Source organism: Phalacrocorax aristotelis, chromosome 2 (genome assembly GCF_949628215.1).
Source record: "Phalacrocorax aristotelis chromosome 2, bGulAri2.1, whole genome shotgun sequence".
NCBI lineage: Eukaryota > Metazoa > Chordata > Aves > Suliformes > Phalacrocoracidae > Phalacrocorax > Phalacrocorax aristotelis.
In genome coordinates this window covers 102253711-102268894 of record NC_134277.1, presented here as the reverse complement: position 1 = coordinate 102268894, position 15184 = coordinate 102253711, and the positions used below count along the sequence as shown (strand labels likewise).

The 15184-nt window shown below is 39.1% G+C and overlaps 1 protein-coding gene across 4 annotated transcripts in view; it reads left to right on the top strand.

The window, feature by feature from the left end:
* Nucleotides 1-15184, top strand: part of CARMIL1 (capping protein regulator and myosin 1 linker 1) — a 200993-nt gene that overhangs the window by 145896 nt on the left and 39913 nt on the right. For all 4 annotated transcript variants that reach the window (XM_075084539.1, XM_075084538.1, XM_075084537.1 and 1 more), the window contains exons 25-29: nucleotides 533-661; nucleotides 923-1054; nucleotides 6349-6524; nucleotides 8579-8666; nucleotides 11661-11810. In XM_075084539.1, coding sequence (XP_074940640.1) covers nucleotides 533-661; nucleotides 923-1054; nucleotides 6349-6524; nucleotides 8579-8666; nucleotides 11661-11810 — 675 coding nt within the window. The remainder of the gene's footprint in view (nucleotides 1-532; nucleotides 662-922; nucleotides 1055-6348; nucleotides 6525-8578; nucleotides 8667-11660; nucleotides 11811-15184) is intronic.

The following is a 15184-nucleotide window of genomic DNA, read 5'->3' as shown; positions in this document are numbered from 1 at the left end:
AGAAAACCCCAGAAGCCTGTGCAATTGCATTTTGCTTAGACAAAATTGTTCCAGTTCTTGCTTGTTGTTTGTTAAATGGATAGTAACAGAGTTTTCTTAACAGAGCTTTCTTTTACTACCTGAACTTCTTAACAATTCAGGGACCTTTGGAGCTAAGTGTTAGGTATATTGACAACACTTTCAGCATTATACTTGCTCCAAAAAAACAGAACAACACTTGGAACTGGATAACTTGTTGGTTATTTGCAGTTATCCTGGAAGTAACTGTGGGGGAAATATTCCAAAGCATTTATCTTTTTTAATGGTAAAGTTTCATTTATTCTTCCAATGTTTAGGTGTGTCTTTATGAGACATAATGCTTTTCCTCAGTAGCATTGATATACCTCCAAGCTCTGATCATGCATTTCCAGATCGTTACACTGTCACTACAAATCTCATGATGCTACTGTTGATTTGCTACTGGGACCAAATTCAGTTTGCACTTGACCAACACTCTGATGTTTCATCTTTTATATTTCTTTTGTTCAAGTAGATGATTGACAGAATATGTGTAAAAGTGCAAGATCATCTCAACTCTTTAAGAAACTGTGGTGTGGATGCTGTACAGGAAGATGTCAAATCTGCAGAACGGCTTATGCGGGATGCTAAGAACTCCAAAACAGTAAGTCTTTCCCAGCATGCTAGTAATACTGAGAGTAGTTCAGCGTGTGCTTGCAGCTTTTCTCTTTTGGGGGAGTTAAAATAACAATGTGTGACAAGAGTATTTTCTTCAGCTGATCAGCTGTAGGTAGTATTTAAAGTGACAAAATCATTCTAATTTAGAAAGACTTTGATTTACCAGAGAGATTTCCTCCTGTTTGTCCAGATGTGAAGACAGGTAGTGATGAGCCTTTTTTCTGAAGTTATTCATTCCGTCTTACAGCTCTTACCAAATCTGTATCACCTCAGTGGAGCTTCTTGGGCAGGAGCGAATGGTTCACTCTCCAATCCAATCCAAGAGACACTTGAATCCATGGCTGGAGAAGTCACAAGGGTTGTGGATGAGCAACTTAAGGTGTGTGGATAGATGTGTTACCATCTCTCACATGTAGAAATAACTAAACCTGTCTGTTGCTAAATGCAAATGTGGCACACCTTATTTTTTTACTTCTCATTATATTTGTACGTAAGCTATCTTTTCATTATTTGTTTCTTATAACTTTATGCGCTATTATGCAGATACTTGCCCAGGTGGAATGAAAAAAATGGCTTTAGAGTTTGCAGTGGGCAGAAGGAACATATACTGTTTATTACCATTTTATCTTCTAGAAGGCTAAGACACATCAATTGCTCCTTAAGCCCTTAATAAAAGGTATCTCTCAAGCACCCTAAGAAGTCTTATGCCCTGGAGAAATGTACTCACTAATTAAGGTATTCCACTGGAGTGAAAACTGCTTTTCTGTAGGCTCCTATTGCAGTGGAATTTTTTTCCCAGTGACCTCTTTTGAACCTGATGCAGAATTTCCACTTCAGCTGTTTGTTTGGATAACTTGTATGTATTGAGAGCGCACCCAGAATTACTACAGGCAGCTTTACAGGAAACCTTTTCACCAGTTGCCTGTCAAACTTCAGTTCTTGAACTAGATGTCATTGATCTGTAAATATTCTCACCTGTATGTTCAGCCAGCTGTTGCTCAGAAACTTCTACCTTCAATTATGTTAGATCTCTCTGTATAATAAGCAAGGAAGAGTCATTCATACAGCATGTGCGAAGGTATCGGTCCAGGAAGAAGTTAAGGTGGGGAAACTTCACCAACCGCTGGTATCTGTATGGAGGCTGATGAATTTTAAGAATACGGTTCTGAGGCAATTCAGACCAACATAGTTTATGACTATGCTACCTTGCCTGTGTTTTGCTATAAAGAATCTGGAAGTGAAGGTTGAACTTTCAGTTGAAACATTATGAAAATGCTTCAGTCAGTGGGAATATAATGAAGAGCAATAATAATACCACATTACTAATTACTTTTTGAAATTAAAGAGTTAATGAGGAGGAAAATGGTGCTGAATTTTTAGTATTTTCCTCCCTCTCCCCATTATATGAAATTAGGTGAAGATTCTTTATCACTTTTTTAATCTCTACACACATGAAAGTGATTTTTCCACAAGAGTTTTCCCAGCAGAGCTTCTAGGCTATTATTGGGACGGGAATAGTGAGGTCAGTCTGTGGAGGGTTTATGCACTTAAATAAGTCCTGTACATCTTAGAGAGTCTTGCAGAAGGGGTAAAAAAAAAAAAAAGCCTCTTCAGCTTTTGGAATGTTATTTATAGTTCCTGGCATAAGATTGTGTTAATGTGTCTTCCATTTATGCTTTTACACGTTTACAGCAAAAGGCACTTTAGCGCAGGCATTCTAACTTTTACATTTACTTTTGATTTGTGTGGCTTTGAAATTTAAGTACCTTAAAAGAAACTATAAAGTCATAATGCTCTTTGTGTATTGTAACACTCATTTTTATTAATTTTACACTCAAGGCTGAAAGGTTTTCCTTTAAGTTCTGTGGTGGTGTACTTTGAGTGGAGGAGAAAACGTTGAACATGGATTGAGGTTTTTTTTTCCAGTTGTTTAGGTCAATTCAAAGCATCATATGCAGTTTATTATTTGTGAAGATATGTTACTGTTACATAAGTACAGTTCTTTTCGTAATTGCTGGGGGAAAAACATCCTCTGTGCTGTAAGCGGAGTTTTGATTTTTAGCTTCCATAGCAACCAGAGCCTGATTCTAGAAAGAAGTGATTGGAAATCGGGGAAAGTCAATGAATGCTCTTCAGGCAAATATGAGATTATTTTTTTTTTAACCTCAAAGAAGGGAATTAGGGGGAAGGAAGAAGTTAGAATAAGGAAAAGCAACATCTTGGAGTGACTTGAACTGGTTAAAGGAGAAATTATAGCAAAACTCTTGCATTTCTCTTCTCCTGCTGGTGTCACTGTGGGCACACAGAACCTGGAGAGGCTTTATTTGGTCAGCAAAGTCCCAAGGAAAAATTGTAGGCAAGACAAATGGTGCTTAGGCAAGAGAAGATTGTTTTGTAAGGACAGAAGTGCTTGAACTATTCCTCCTAAATTCCATCCTAGTGCAAAGGGTTTGTTGGCTCCACCACCTGTTCCATTTTTTCTGTAGGTATCATCATCTTCCAGTCCTTTTACTCACCATATCTTTCTCCTGAATGTTGAGAGACATTAATTGTGGGCAGGACTTCATTCTCTTCTTTTTGCATGCCTGCTGACTGGCGCTTGTGGCCTTGTGACTGAATCGTTTGCCCCTCCACAGTCAATATTGACAGCTGTGAAGGTATCACTGAAAGGTTTTGGGATGGAAGTAGGGCGTGGGGAAAGGTTTCTGTAGATATGATAATAGTCATGTGAAATCAACGGTTGAAATCCACCACTGAAGAAACTATGTTCAGTTGTACACTTAAACAGAATTTGGATCTCTTCTTTAACTTCTAAATTGCACGTTCTCTGAGTATTTTAAGTTAAAATTAATTTTGAAATTTTCAGGTAAGGTCTTTGGTCTTTCCTCCTACTTTCCACTGACAACTTCATGCAGCATTTCTTGAAATAATCCATTTTGAAAGACCATGCTAGACTGCAACTGTAATTCAACATAGCGAGTCTTCATAACTTTCATGATTATGACCATTGGTAACTCTTGGGAGGCTGGGTGTGATTTTTCAAGGTAGACTACACAGTTGCACCAGTGAATAAATGCCGTGGAAAGAAATGGATGTGTCAGAAATTCTCATTAGTAGTTTACCTGACTCAGTTGCCTCTACCATTGACGTTCTTCATCCTCTATGTGGATATGGCTGCAGGGGCTTGAAAGGCTCTTCATTAGCATTATGGCCCCAGAGACACCTTGAGGATTGAAGGAGAGAATGTGTGGGGAGTCCTTAAAGTCCAGAGAGCTTGGGAACCCAGAAACAAGCTCCATATAAGCTATAATGTCAGTTGTCTCTTATACCTGTAAATCAAATGTGGTAAAGATCAGACTTCCCTGTATGCTGTGGCCACTTCCTGCTGCTGTGTTGTCTTCATGAATTTACACTTAAAAAGCAGTCAGTTAAGAGCCACAGACTGGAAGATGCTGCTTTGAATCATTAAAATTATTATGCAGTAATGGTAGGTTTGTTTCTTACTCAGTATCTACATATGAAAATTGCCAATTACGGTAGGGCTATGCAAGGAGAAAAAAGCTCTGATAAGATGGAGGTCACTTAACTATGCAAGTGAGATTGAGAAGAAAAAGGAAATTGGTAGAATTTTCAAGGGGTGCAGTTCATTATTTTTGTACAATTTAGAAGCACCTAGGTTAGAGACAAGCTTACCTAGTTAGTATAGCATTGTAACAAAACGATGATTTTGTTTCTTTTTTATTTGTAAGTACCTTTTTCTGTTTGGTTATCAACCTTCAGTCTTACTGGATGTTACTTGGCCCATTTCAGTAAACTGGGCTCTGTCCTGTTTCCTCTCTTCTTTCCACCTTCCTTTGGATTTTAGAAAACTGCTCAAAAGCTGCACATGACATGGCATATGTAGAAGACGTCAGGTTTTTCAGATAGTTGCTGCTTGTCCCACTTGTTTAAAGGCTTCAAAGTTGGGGGAAATGGGTCTTGCATGTACACTGAAGCGTAAACCCAGGATGGTGTCTTTATTCTCCCTGCCTCTTTGGAAGCACCGTAGCCCGAGGAGACCCCATGGTCGCTGGAGTGCAGCAGTGTGACGGCTCCAGCCTGCAGAGGGACAGGCTGCCGAAGAGAACCATCTCCTTACTGATCTTTTCTAAGTAGCACTTCACGCTGGGAATGAATGTAGAGAGTTTGTTTTCAAATCCCATGCTGATGAGCCTTGACCTCTTGCAATCTCTGAAACAAGTCTTTTGACGGGAAATTAATTGATGGTTGAACAGCCTTCTGAAGATACCTAAAATAGATTTCCTGAGTTGCTGAGACTGGAGATGGAGTAAGGTGGATATAGGAGAGAATTTGAACAAAGAACAATTTCCAGTCTTGTCAGAAAATATGGCATGGTGTTTATAAACAAATCTGTTTTACTGTACACAGGGTACATATCAGCACATAGATAAAACAGTTTAAAATTTAGTTTTCCAGATGACCAGCTGATTGTTTTATACCTTCTGTGGTCCTACATAACATTTTTGGATATGAAAATTGAAAGCAATTAGAGGAAAAACGCTTCAGTGATAGAAACACTGCTAGTGCCCTATATGTCTCATCCCGATCCCTCTGTGTGTACATTAGACCTTTCCTGCACTTTTCATGACACAAGTTCATATATGGATGATTATGTGAGGGGCTTTGAGCCCTCACCTGCACCTGTAGTGAGGGCTCTGTAGCCTTCTAGTCAGAGCTGGGGTTTAGAAAAGAAACCGATAGGTGATAAAACAGGATTTAAACAAGAATTACCTTTTCTCACAGGCACAGATAGGAAATAAATCTAATGCAATTGAAAGGGGCTTCATAACATAACTTCATAGCATTGAGGTATATGTGAAAGATCTTTCTAAGAGAAAGTCTAAGAGGGAAGAAGTTGATATATACCATCAGCAGGGGAGACCTTATTTTAAGAAACAGAAAGTTGAGGGGATTGGGGGCTTACACAGTCCTGCTTCTGGAGTGTGTGTAGTTTTCTTCAGTCCTAGTTTGGGGTTTTGATCAGATATTAAAAATAGCTGCAGTCAACACTTTTTATTCTAAGTTCACTGCGGACTTCCATGTATGTAAGTGAGATCCATATATTAAAGGTTTGTATGCCCACTGCAAGTCATACTTGTAGCTGCTACTTAATATTTGGCAGGTATGTTCCAGCCCTGTACAGCATGCCAAGTTCTCATGAGTCTCCTTTCTTCATATCCTGATGCCTCTCACAAATCTGCAGGTCTGGAGCATTGATGAAAATTGCTGATTCAGGGCACAGTTTAAAGTGAAGGCAGCTGCAGGAGAGCATCCACTGCTTCTGCAGCAGGCAGAGGCAGCAGTGGTGGGTGCACGAGGGAAGCTAGTTTATTGTTCTGATAGTTAAACACACAGAGATGTAAATGTTTAATATTAGAAAAGTCAAACAAGTACAGTTGTGTGTCGTTTTCGAAACAAGTAACTTGTTCCTCCTTAGCTTTATTTTGTAAAAAGGCTTTTATGTTGCAGCTGGATTGCAAAATGGATTGGAAATTAGGAATAAAAATTGCAAGCCCAGAAGTGTCATGCTGCTTTGCATCAGAATAATGCTGTGATCTTCCAGCTAATGAAAATCTCGATACCTGATGTTAGCTTTTGCTTACTGTGCTGCAGGCACTCCTCGAGTCTATGGTGGATGCAGCGGAAAACCTTTGCCCAAATGTAATGAAGAAAGCTCGCATCCGTGAAGACCTGATTGAGGCTAGCACTGAGAAGATTTCCATTCCGTGCACTTTTGTGAAAAATGTCCTCTTGGAGCAATCTGGAATTGATATCCTCAATAAAATTAGGTACTTTAAAAGACTAATCTCATAAAATTGGTTATAGAATTCGGATTTTTGGTTTGCTTGTATATGTGTTTGTGTAATAGAAGATTTTTGGAATGCTTTCATGACTCACAATAAACTATATTAAGGCATTCAAAGACCAGGAAATTGTCCTACAGGTATGGTGAACTTAGTTCAGGAGATCCAAATATTTGGAATCTCCAGGGATTGTAACTTGATCATTAATGCATGTGTTTCTGTTTTATTTAGTAGGAGCTTCAGTTTATGGTACACAAATAACATTTTCATGACTGGTACATGTTTTTAAACCTATTTATGTTCCCAGGTAACACTCAATTACTTTAATAGAAGGAAATTGCAATTCTTTTCTTTGAGTATTAACAGCGCTTTGTCTTATGCTGCATTTGATCTGGTCCTGTAGCTATGACAGTCACTTTAAAACTTTTTGTTTGTGTGGGAGTTGTGCACAGCAGACAGACATACTTAAAAAAATGGAAACTTGGGTATTCAAACCACAAACTGGAGCAGAAACAGCTACCCTGAACAACAACTAGTTCACTTTTTTTTTTTAAAAAAAGAGGCTTTTACCTGACCTTTTATTGCATCTTTTTTTTTTTCATACAAAATACATACCAGAGACTATATTTATGCAGTATAATGTGGTTGACCTGTACTTAAACCTTTGCAGCTGCCATCGTTTGGCTAAGGAATCCTTTCTGCTTGATGGAAAAGCATGTCATTTTGCGTTGTGATGCTAATATCTTTGCAGAAGGAGAAAACAGTAAGACTTAGAAATTAGTTTTGTAGAGCGCAGCAAATTTGGCAGGAAAAGGTGTTGAAAACTACTAGCTATGCCCTCAGAGTGTTTAAAGTGGTTCAGGGAGTGAATTTTCTTCACTTCAGTCCTATCAGACAAATCTTGACCCTGAGACAATAATGCCCCTTCCACCTGTAGAAGCTGCAACTGTCAGTGCGGTGAGGGTGCCACACTGTCACGCTCTCTGCCTTATATTATTTGAAATTAATATGTAGGTAACTGAGGGAAATCTCTTCACTCTTGTTCTCTTCTCACTGTGGCTTGGGAAGAGAATTCTGTCTCCCTGTGAATTGCCTTTCCAAGGAGTTTCTTACCTTTCTTCCCAGGCTTTCTGCAGCAGTAGGGCTAGCCCCAGATAGAAATAGCTTTGTTAATCCAATGCATCTCAGTGCACACACAAAAACCTTAAAACAAAATCATGTTACTTGCTGGCAAGTGTCAGCTGAAGCAGTTGAAGCAGTTGGCCTTAAACTGTAGAGGCAGGAGAGATGGAGCTTCAGGCTGCAGCTCAGGCGTACGCGCTTGTCAGCTGCAAATCAGCTGCCCTCCACAGCCTGAGCCTTTTGTACTGTGGCCAAAGACGGGACCCCAAGGGAGCAGTTCAGGATACACATTTCCTTCATAGGAAGTTACCAGTGAAACCTCAATTTAGTATACAGGGTATGTTGGTGTTCCACGTAAGTCGGTGTAACGGGAGTGGCTGACATGATGTTCTTGAGACAGAAAGTGATTACCCAGAGCAAAAAGAAGCAGCAGAGTTGTGATGGCAAAGACTGGAGAACCAGCATTGTACAGTTGACCTTCAGCTGGCAGACAAACACAAAAAGGAGGTGAGGAAATGAGTGGATTGTAGCTGTTCAGTGTAGTAGTGTTAAACAGGCAGCACTGTCCTAATCCCATTCTTCTGAGATTTGTGTTTCACTGACTTCAGTGGCGACTGTTCCTTACTGAGTTTCGCATGTGTTTTTTATTCAGCTCTCTTACCCTGATGTTTTCATTTCAGCTCTTAGAAAAATGTTAGAAGCAGGTTAAATATGGTACAGAGGCTCTTGTGTTTATTGTGTGATTCATGAGTTTATTTCTGAAACCTGCAGTCATGTATCCTGACACCCTCTAATGTTTTAGTTCAAATAAAGTGACAGCACTGTGGATAATCGTCGCACTGTTGAACGCGTAATAAAAACAAAATTCTCCTGCGTGAATTAAAATTTTCTCTGTCTTGTTTTTAATCCTCACACAGTGAAGTAAAGCTGACAGTGGCTTCTTTCCTGTCTGACCGAGTTGTAGATGAAATCCTGGATGCACTTTCCAATTGCCATCACAAACTGGTGAGTATTTGCATGGTTGATATCTGAATATGCGAGGTATCTTAAAAATGCCTTTTACACTCATATCTTGTTCAGTTTCTCCTTAGCACAGCTATATTTTGAAACTGGACTTATTTTCATTAGCATCACTGACATAATTTGAAATACGATCATGGGACTCTTGACTCTTGCCTCTTTGCTTTAAGGAAGATACAACCTTGGAAGAGGCTGCATTATATATTTGTCCTATTATTTTTTACATTCTTGTCAGATCTAAAACTAAAAATGCCATTAGGATGCAGCATTGAGTCATTACTTAAAAACAGTGCCATACTTGTCCTGGTGAGATGATAAGGGTTGGTTGCTCATGAAATGAGAGGTTACATTTCATTCTTTAGAGGAGGGACTGCTGAGACCTTGTTCCCTGAATGAGGGCTGAGGCTACCTCAGAAATGTAGGTATCAAGTTTGAAGAGAAAGGATTAGAAATGTAGGAAAGGAAACGCTTATTGAAGGTGCAGAGCTGTCAGGCGCACAGTTATTTATTATACAGGTACTTGCTTCATCAAGAGTAGAAGGAAAAACAACTGCATATCCACAGAAAAGCATTTTTATTTCTAATGCAGTGGGCCTCTATGAGGAGAATCCAGTACAGTAGTTTTTTAAAGAAGTCAGTGGGTGGTCGTTCTTCAAACTGAAATTGCTCTTAATTTCTAATTGAAATTTCTCTGGCTTCAGCTTGTGGTCATGATTTTGTTCAGATGTTTTTCCCCACAAGATAAAGGAACTATATATATTTCTCTTTATTTCCTCTCTGTGGAAGCCCTCATACACAGAAAACAAATCACTCCTCCCCTCCCTTTTATCTGGTTTTTGTTTTTTTGGGGTGGTTTTTTTTTAATCAATTAAGAGACTGGGTTATTTGAGGGTGTGTCTTCGTGACACAGAGCAGCATTGTGTAAAGATACAACCTCTGGTGTCAGGAGCTATGCAGCAGCATCAGCCTACTGTGCAAATGGCCACGTTAGTTAGCTCCAGTTGGTCCTGGAGCAGGCTCAGCTGGCATGAGCAGTGGGCTGTCTCTGTCCAGTGGTATTGCACAACTTGGACATATCCTGACTCTTGCACAGTAAGTCATTTTCTCCAGCCTTTGAGTCACTTCAGTAACAATCCCCTGTGCTTTCTCCAGCTGTTTTAAAAGTCTCTTTTAAAATTATGGTCCCCAGAACCAGACAGACTATCCCAGTGTTTTAACCAACACTGTATAGGAGAGAAATTGTTTTACTTCTGGCATTCTTTACTCCTCGTATTACATAAGCCAATGAGATAGGAATTTTATCCTTTTGTCAGGGTTTCAGTGGTAGCTCATTTTCAGGACACAGTTTGCTAGATCTTCCTCCCGGTAATGACTTCTGGACATTTGCTTGACACTTGCTGCTTTTCAGGACTGTGTCTATAGCTAATTGCCAGTGCTCTTAGTTCCTAAGGAATGATTGCCTGTACATTTGATTTCAGTTGATTTGCTTTGTGATTGTGCATTAGTAACACATCCCTTTCACTGTTTAACTCTCCTATGTTTCAGTTAGCTGCAGATTATTTCAGATAGTATAGGAGTGATGAAAACATTGAAGAGTACGGATCTCAAAAATGCTGGTGGAAGAACTCCTGTCTAATTTGTCAGTGTTAATCTTCAACTGACAGCTGCAGTCTGAGAGCTGGCAGCTAGTTCTTAATACAGCAAAGATTAAATGCACTGATATAGTTCTGTGCCAGATCCTTAAATTGGAGTGTCACATACTACTAATTCAGCCACCTACAAATGTCTGCGTATGTTGCAATGACACAGAAGTGTTCCAGGCAAATTTGAAAAATAAACCTTGTTTGGCAAGACCTGAGTTTGCCTAATGTGTTGATGATAACATTAATTACTATTCTAGCCATTTTAGTGTGATTAAAGGTAAATCCATAACAGTTCTCTAGTTGTTTTTCCCGAGTAGGCACTAGACTAAGTGAGCTATAATTGACTCAGGTCATCTGTTTACCCTTTTTGATGTTTAACAGAACTACAATCCCCTGGTTGTCTGGAGTCATGCTGGTGTTAGGCAGTGGACTACACCTCTCCCTAGCTGCCTCTTTGAAGGCTGCTGTGACTAACTGATTTGGGCCAGCTGATCTTCAAATACTTGCTTTTAACAGATGTTACTTAATATTCTCTTTAGTTACCAACAGAACTAGAAAATATTTCATCATTTTCCTGACAACATGAACCCCCTCTATTCCAAATACAGTCCAGCGTGGTTTATGTAACATACCCTGTGTTCTTAGTAACAGGTTTTGCTGTGCAGGTCTAAAACCAGATTTTATTACTGTTAGAGTTTTTCCTCTCTAACACTTTAGAAAAATACATCTTATGCCATAGATCTATCCACGATGAATTTTTTTCTTTTTATGGTAACACCTACCTGTTTCTTCAGTGAAACAGAACTGAGGTATTTAACGAAGCTGTCCTGTTTTTTGAATAGCAGGTGATAACATTTTGGCTATCTAGAAGTTAAGGAAACTATATTAGCTGAAATTATGCCTGTCTTTGTATTATTTAATTTAAAAAAAAATAGTCCAGGACAAAGCTTCACTGCTACCCCTTTATTTTTCTTTATAATAAAATCAGGACAAATGCTGAGAAAGCCCCATAATACTATTGTAAGTCAAAAGTAGGATGGCTTTTTAGGTGACCTTTTCCCTTTTTCTTTTTTCCTTTCTCCTTTTCTTTCTTTTTCTTTTCTCCTTTCCTTCTTAGAATGTGTGATGAAAAGGGTTTTCCATCCAAAAAAAGAGGGGAAAAAGCCAAACCAAACCTAAACAAACCCTGTATGAAGATTAATGCACACAACTGAGCTTTGCTTTTGCAATTGGTCTTCTAGGTTCTGTGATCACTTAAGTTCTGTAAGCTTTCTGGTTGGGTTTGGTTTGCCTTTTTTAACAGTTTAATTGATGTGTTCCTGTCTTTATCCTCTAGGCTGACCATTTGACCAGACGTGGTAAACCACTTCCACAGCAGGAATCACTGGAAATTGAGTTAGCTGAAGAAAAACCAACTAAACGTTCTATTATCACAGTTGAGGAGTTGACAGAGATCGAACGTTTGGAGGATCTGGACACTTGTATGGTAAGACGCATTCCTCAGCCCATTTGGTTAAGCATGCAAATAACTGGAAGAAAAATATTTTTCAAAACATCATTTGGCAATTTCCATGGTATCAGGAAACCAAAGTTAGGAACTGACTTCTAGAAAAAGCAAATAATAGCTTGTGAACATTCTGTCTGAGTTGCATATTGCTGTTCAGTAAAGGAGAAGCTTTTACCTTTTCTTCGCTTCTTTCCTGGTACCTATTCAAGGGCCTTTCCCTTGCATGCATTGCTACAATCAAGCGAATATAAGAAAAGTCTCTTCCATTGGTCACAGTTTCACATAGGTTCAGTTACAGTAATAAATTGGACCATGCTATCCGTTGGCAACATGTTTCTTTCTGCCTTTGTCTTCATTCTACTTGACACGGATTCCTCTGAGCCATGACAAAAAATGCTTCTGCCTTGAATTTATATTATTAACCATGAATAGAATTTTTTTTTTTTTAATTAGCTTTTGAATGTATGGAAGGAGTCTTAAAACCTTGAGACTGGGCTGCAGGTGATCCTAGAGGGTGAGCTTTTCAAAAGTAATTGAGCTAGGAGTGTGAGGTTCAGTAAAAATACTGAACATAAATCACTGAAGTGCCTTATAAAATCCCATGTGTGACTTTATAATAAAGACAGCTCCATGACATATCCTGATTCTTTACAAGACGTAAATCCACAGAATTACAAATAAATGAGTTGCTAACAGTTTTCAACCTTAAATCCCCCTCCACCCAGCTCAGTCTGTTGAGGAGCTCTACTGTGGACAGGAACTTCAGAGAGTGCTTCTCTATTACAACTTAGTCTAATAGGTGGTCACTGCTGCAAGGGATGGGCTTTCTCCTCTGCCCTCCTACCTGGTTCCTCGGCTGTGTGCTTTTACAGGAAGTTAAACTGGCAGAAAAATTTTTTGCATCTTTTTGTAGAAGTTGTTTTGTTTATTCAGCTCCCTGAATAGATCTACTGCAAAGTCAGACAACTACAGCTCAAGAAAAGGAGCAGCAGGGTTGCGCCTTTCTGCAGCAGCTCTCTGTTGGTCCCACTTAGCTATAAAACAAAAGCAAGCCTTCACTGGAAACGGCAGCTTAAAATAGTTCTGTCTCCCTTCCAAATCTTTTTCTTCACCAAGATTTGATTTGATGCAGTGTTTGTCTAAACATCACAAATTCGTGTGAGGCATGTAATGTTGATAGCATCATCTGGCTCAGCATTGGTACTATCAAGTTCCAGAAGCTTTCTGTAGCCAAAGTTCAGTAATCATTCCGAGCCCTAAATCCTATGGGAGAGAGGCATCTAGTAAAATATGTGACATCTGAATTCTGTACTTGTAAGTTAGTTTTTGCATGCTGGCTTCACATGTAGAAAAATAGGCAAAGTGCTCATTTTGACATCCCACCACCCCCCTTTAAATTTATTCTTGCAGCCTGTTAAGAATAATAATACTGGAAATTTAAAGAACAGCTCCTGTCTTTATCTCATATCACCATGGTTATATGAAAGGCTCATATCGCTATGCTGTTATCTTTCACTTCGGTCATATTCAAATAATAGAAATGTGATGATGCTTACACTCTTTAAAAGATGCATTAGATGCTAACTGTACTTATCTCCAGAAGTGTTTATATCTCTCTTCATTCTCTTCATTCACCCTCATCTTGCACAGAGATTCAAATACCTTTGTGACCCAGATTCTCATCAGTATCTAATTTCTGGAGAGAATGAAGCATCAAATAAACACAAGGCAGTAATCTTAGTGCTAAAGAATCCATTTATTAAAAACTGTAATCCATTTTTAAGAGCTGCTTTTTGCATCCTGGGTGCAAGTGATATTGGTTGCTGTTGTAAAAATATATACATGAATAGATAGCCCCAAGAGGCTGAGTAATACAGGGATTTTTACTGAGCTGGTGTCTTACTGAGTTTTTTGCAACTAGAAGCATCCTAATGGATTTCTTGCATCTTCTGGGTGGAGTTAGTAACTTCAAAGGTAGCGCTTTCCAAGTGATGTATTCTAGTTATGGAAAAATCCTACAGATTTCAGATATTGTCTTGAAAAAATCAACCTGCTTTGTGGCAGCTTGGAGGTGTTGTACAGATATTTGCGTGGAAATGAGGCACCTTCTGAAAGGGGCATCAGTGAATGCTTTGTGAACTGGTCAGTGAAGGAAACATATGTTGCTGAAAGTTTTTGCTAGAAAAAGAAGCATATGGTTTTATGAACTATAATTATGAACCTAATTTCCTTTGATTATTTTTAATCTTAAATGAGAAATAGCTATTTAGATCTCAATTCCAAAATGGCATTAGTCCAGAACACTGCCTTGTTTGGCCATTGGAAATCCCTAAGCGTTACAAATTATTATGATAAATCTTAACTTTGTGAGTAGATGATGCACCTTGCTGCGTATCCTGCAAGCCTCAGACCTGAAACGTTGGATTGCAGGTTGGTGGTGTGTATGTTTGGGAGCCTAATCTCCTATTTCCAAAAGAATATGGAACGTGGGGTGAGGCTGATCATGTTGCTGGGATGCCAGGAGAAACTTGCCTATTCTAAGCCCTGTCTACCAGTTCACTCCAGCTAGTTGTCAAGATGTCCAGGGAAGAAGAGATTTTGGTCTTGTAGGAGAGGCACTGAGTTCAGACCACCATTTTGGGGGAGCTGGTTTTTTTCCATTTGCAAAACTGGATTAATTTTGCAAACCCATTATCTTCAGCAAGCCTGTTCTCTTCATTCTTGTTTTCTTCAGCAAGCCTATTGAGGGATCAGTATTCTGGCTGAGGCTGGCTCTATACAACAGCGTGTTGTTATTCATCAGCCTCCCTGGAAGCTGTGTTTGAGCAATTTGGGGAAAAACTGGATCCAGGTTCAATTTTGACTCTATGGTTACAGGTAAATTATATAGCACTGAAGCTGAGTGAATGACTATGAGTGAGGTAGATGTATTTGTGATAAAATGCTTATGAGCCTTTTGTTCTTACGTGTGGATTGAAAGTGGAAGACAAGAAAGTTTGTTTATAAAACCTGGACTGGCAGCATAGGGATCTGAAACCTCCAGTGGTGTGTTTCACAGCCTGCACGCCTATTCTCAAGCAGGGCGCGGCGTGGCTGTGGCTGGGAGGATTTCTCTGCCAGAATAGAGTTGCCATCTGTCCACTTTGAAGTTTGATATGTATATACAACACAGACAAGACAGAATAAAATATCACAAATGGGCCCATGAAATGCACCACTGAAAAATAGACTTAAAATGTTATTTCTAGTTTTGTTTTTTTTTTTTTTGGTGGGAATTAGGACTTACTAAATACCAAACTGTGCAGTTAAAGCTTATTAGCTTCAACTTAGGACATGATTCTCATCCAGCTTTA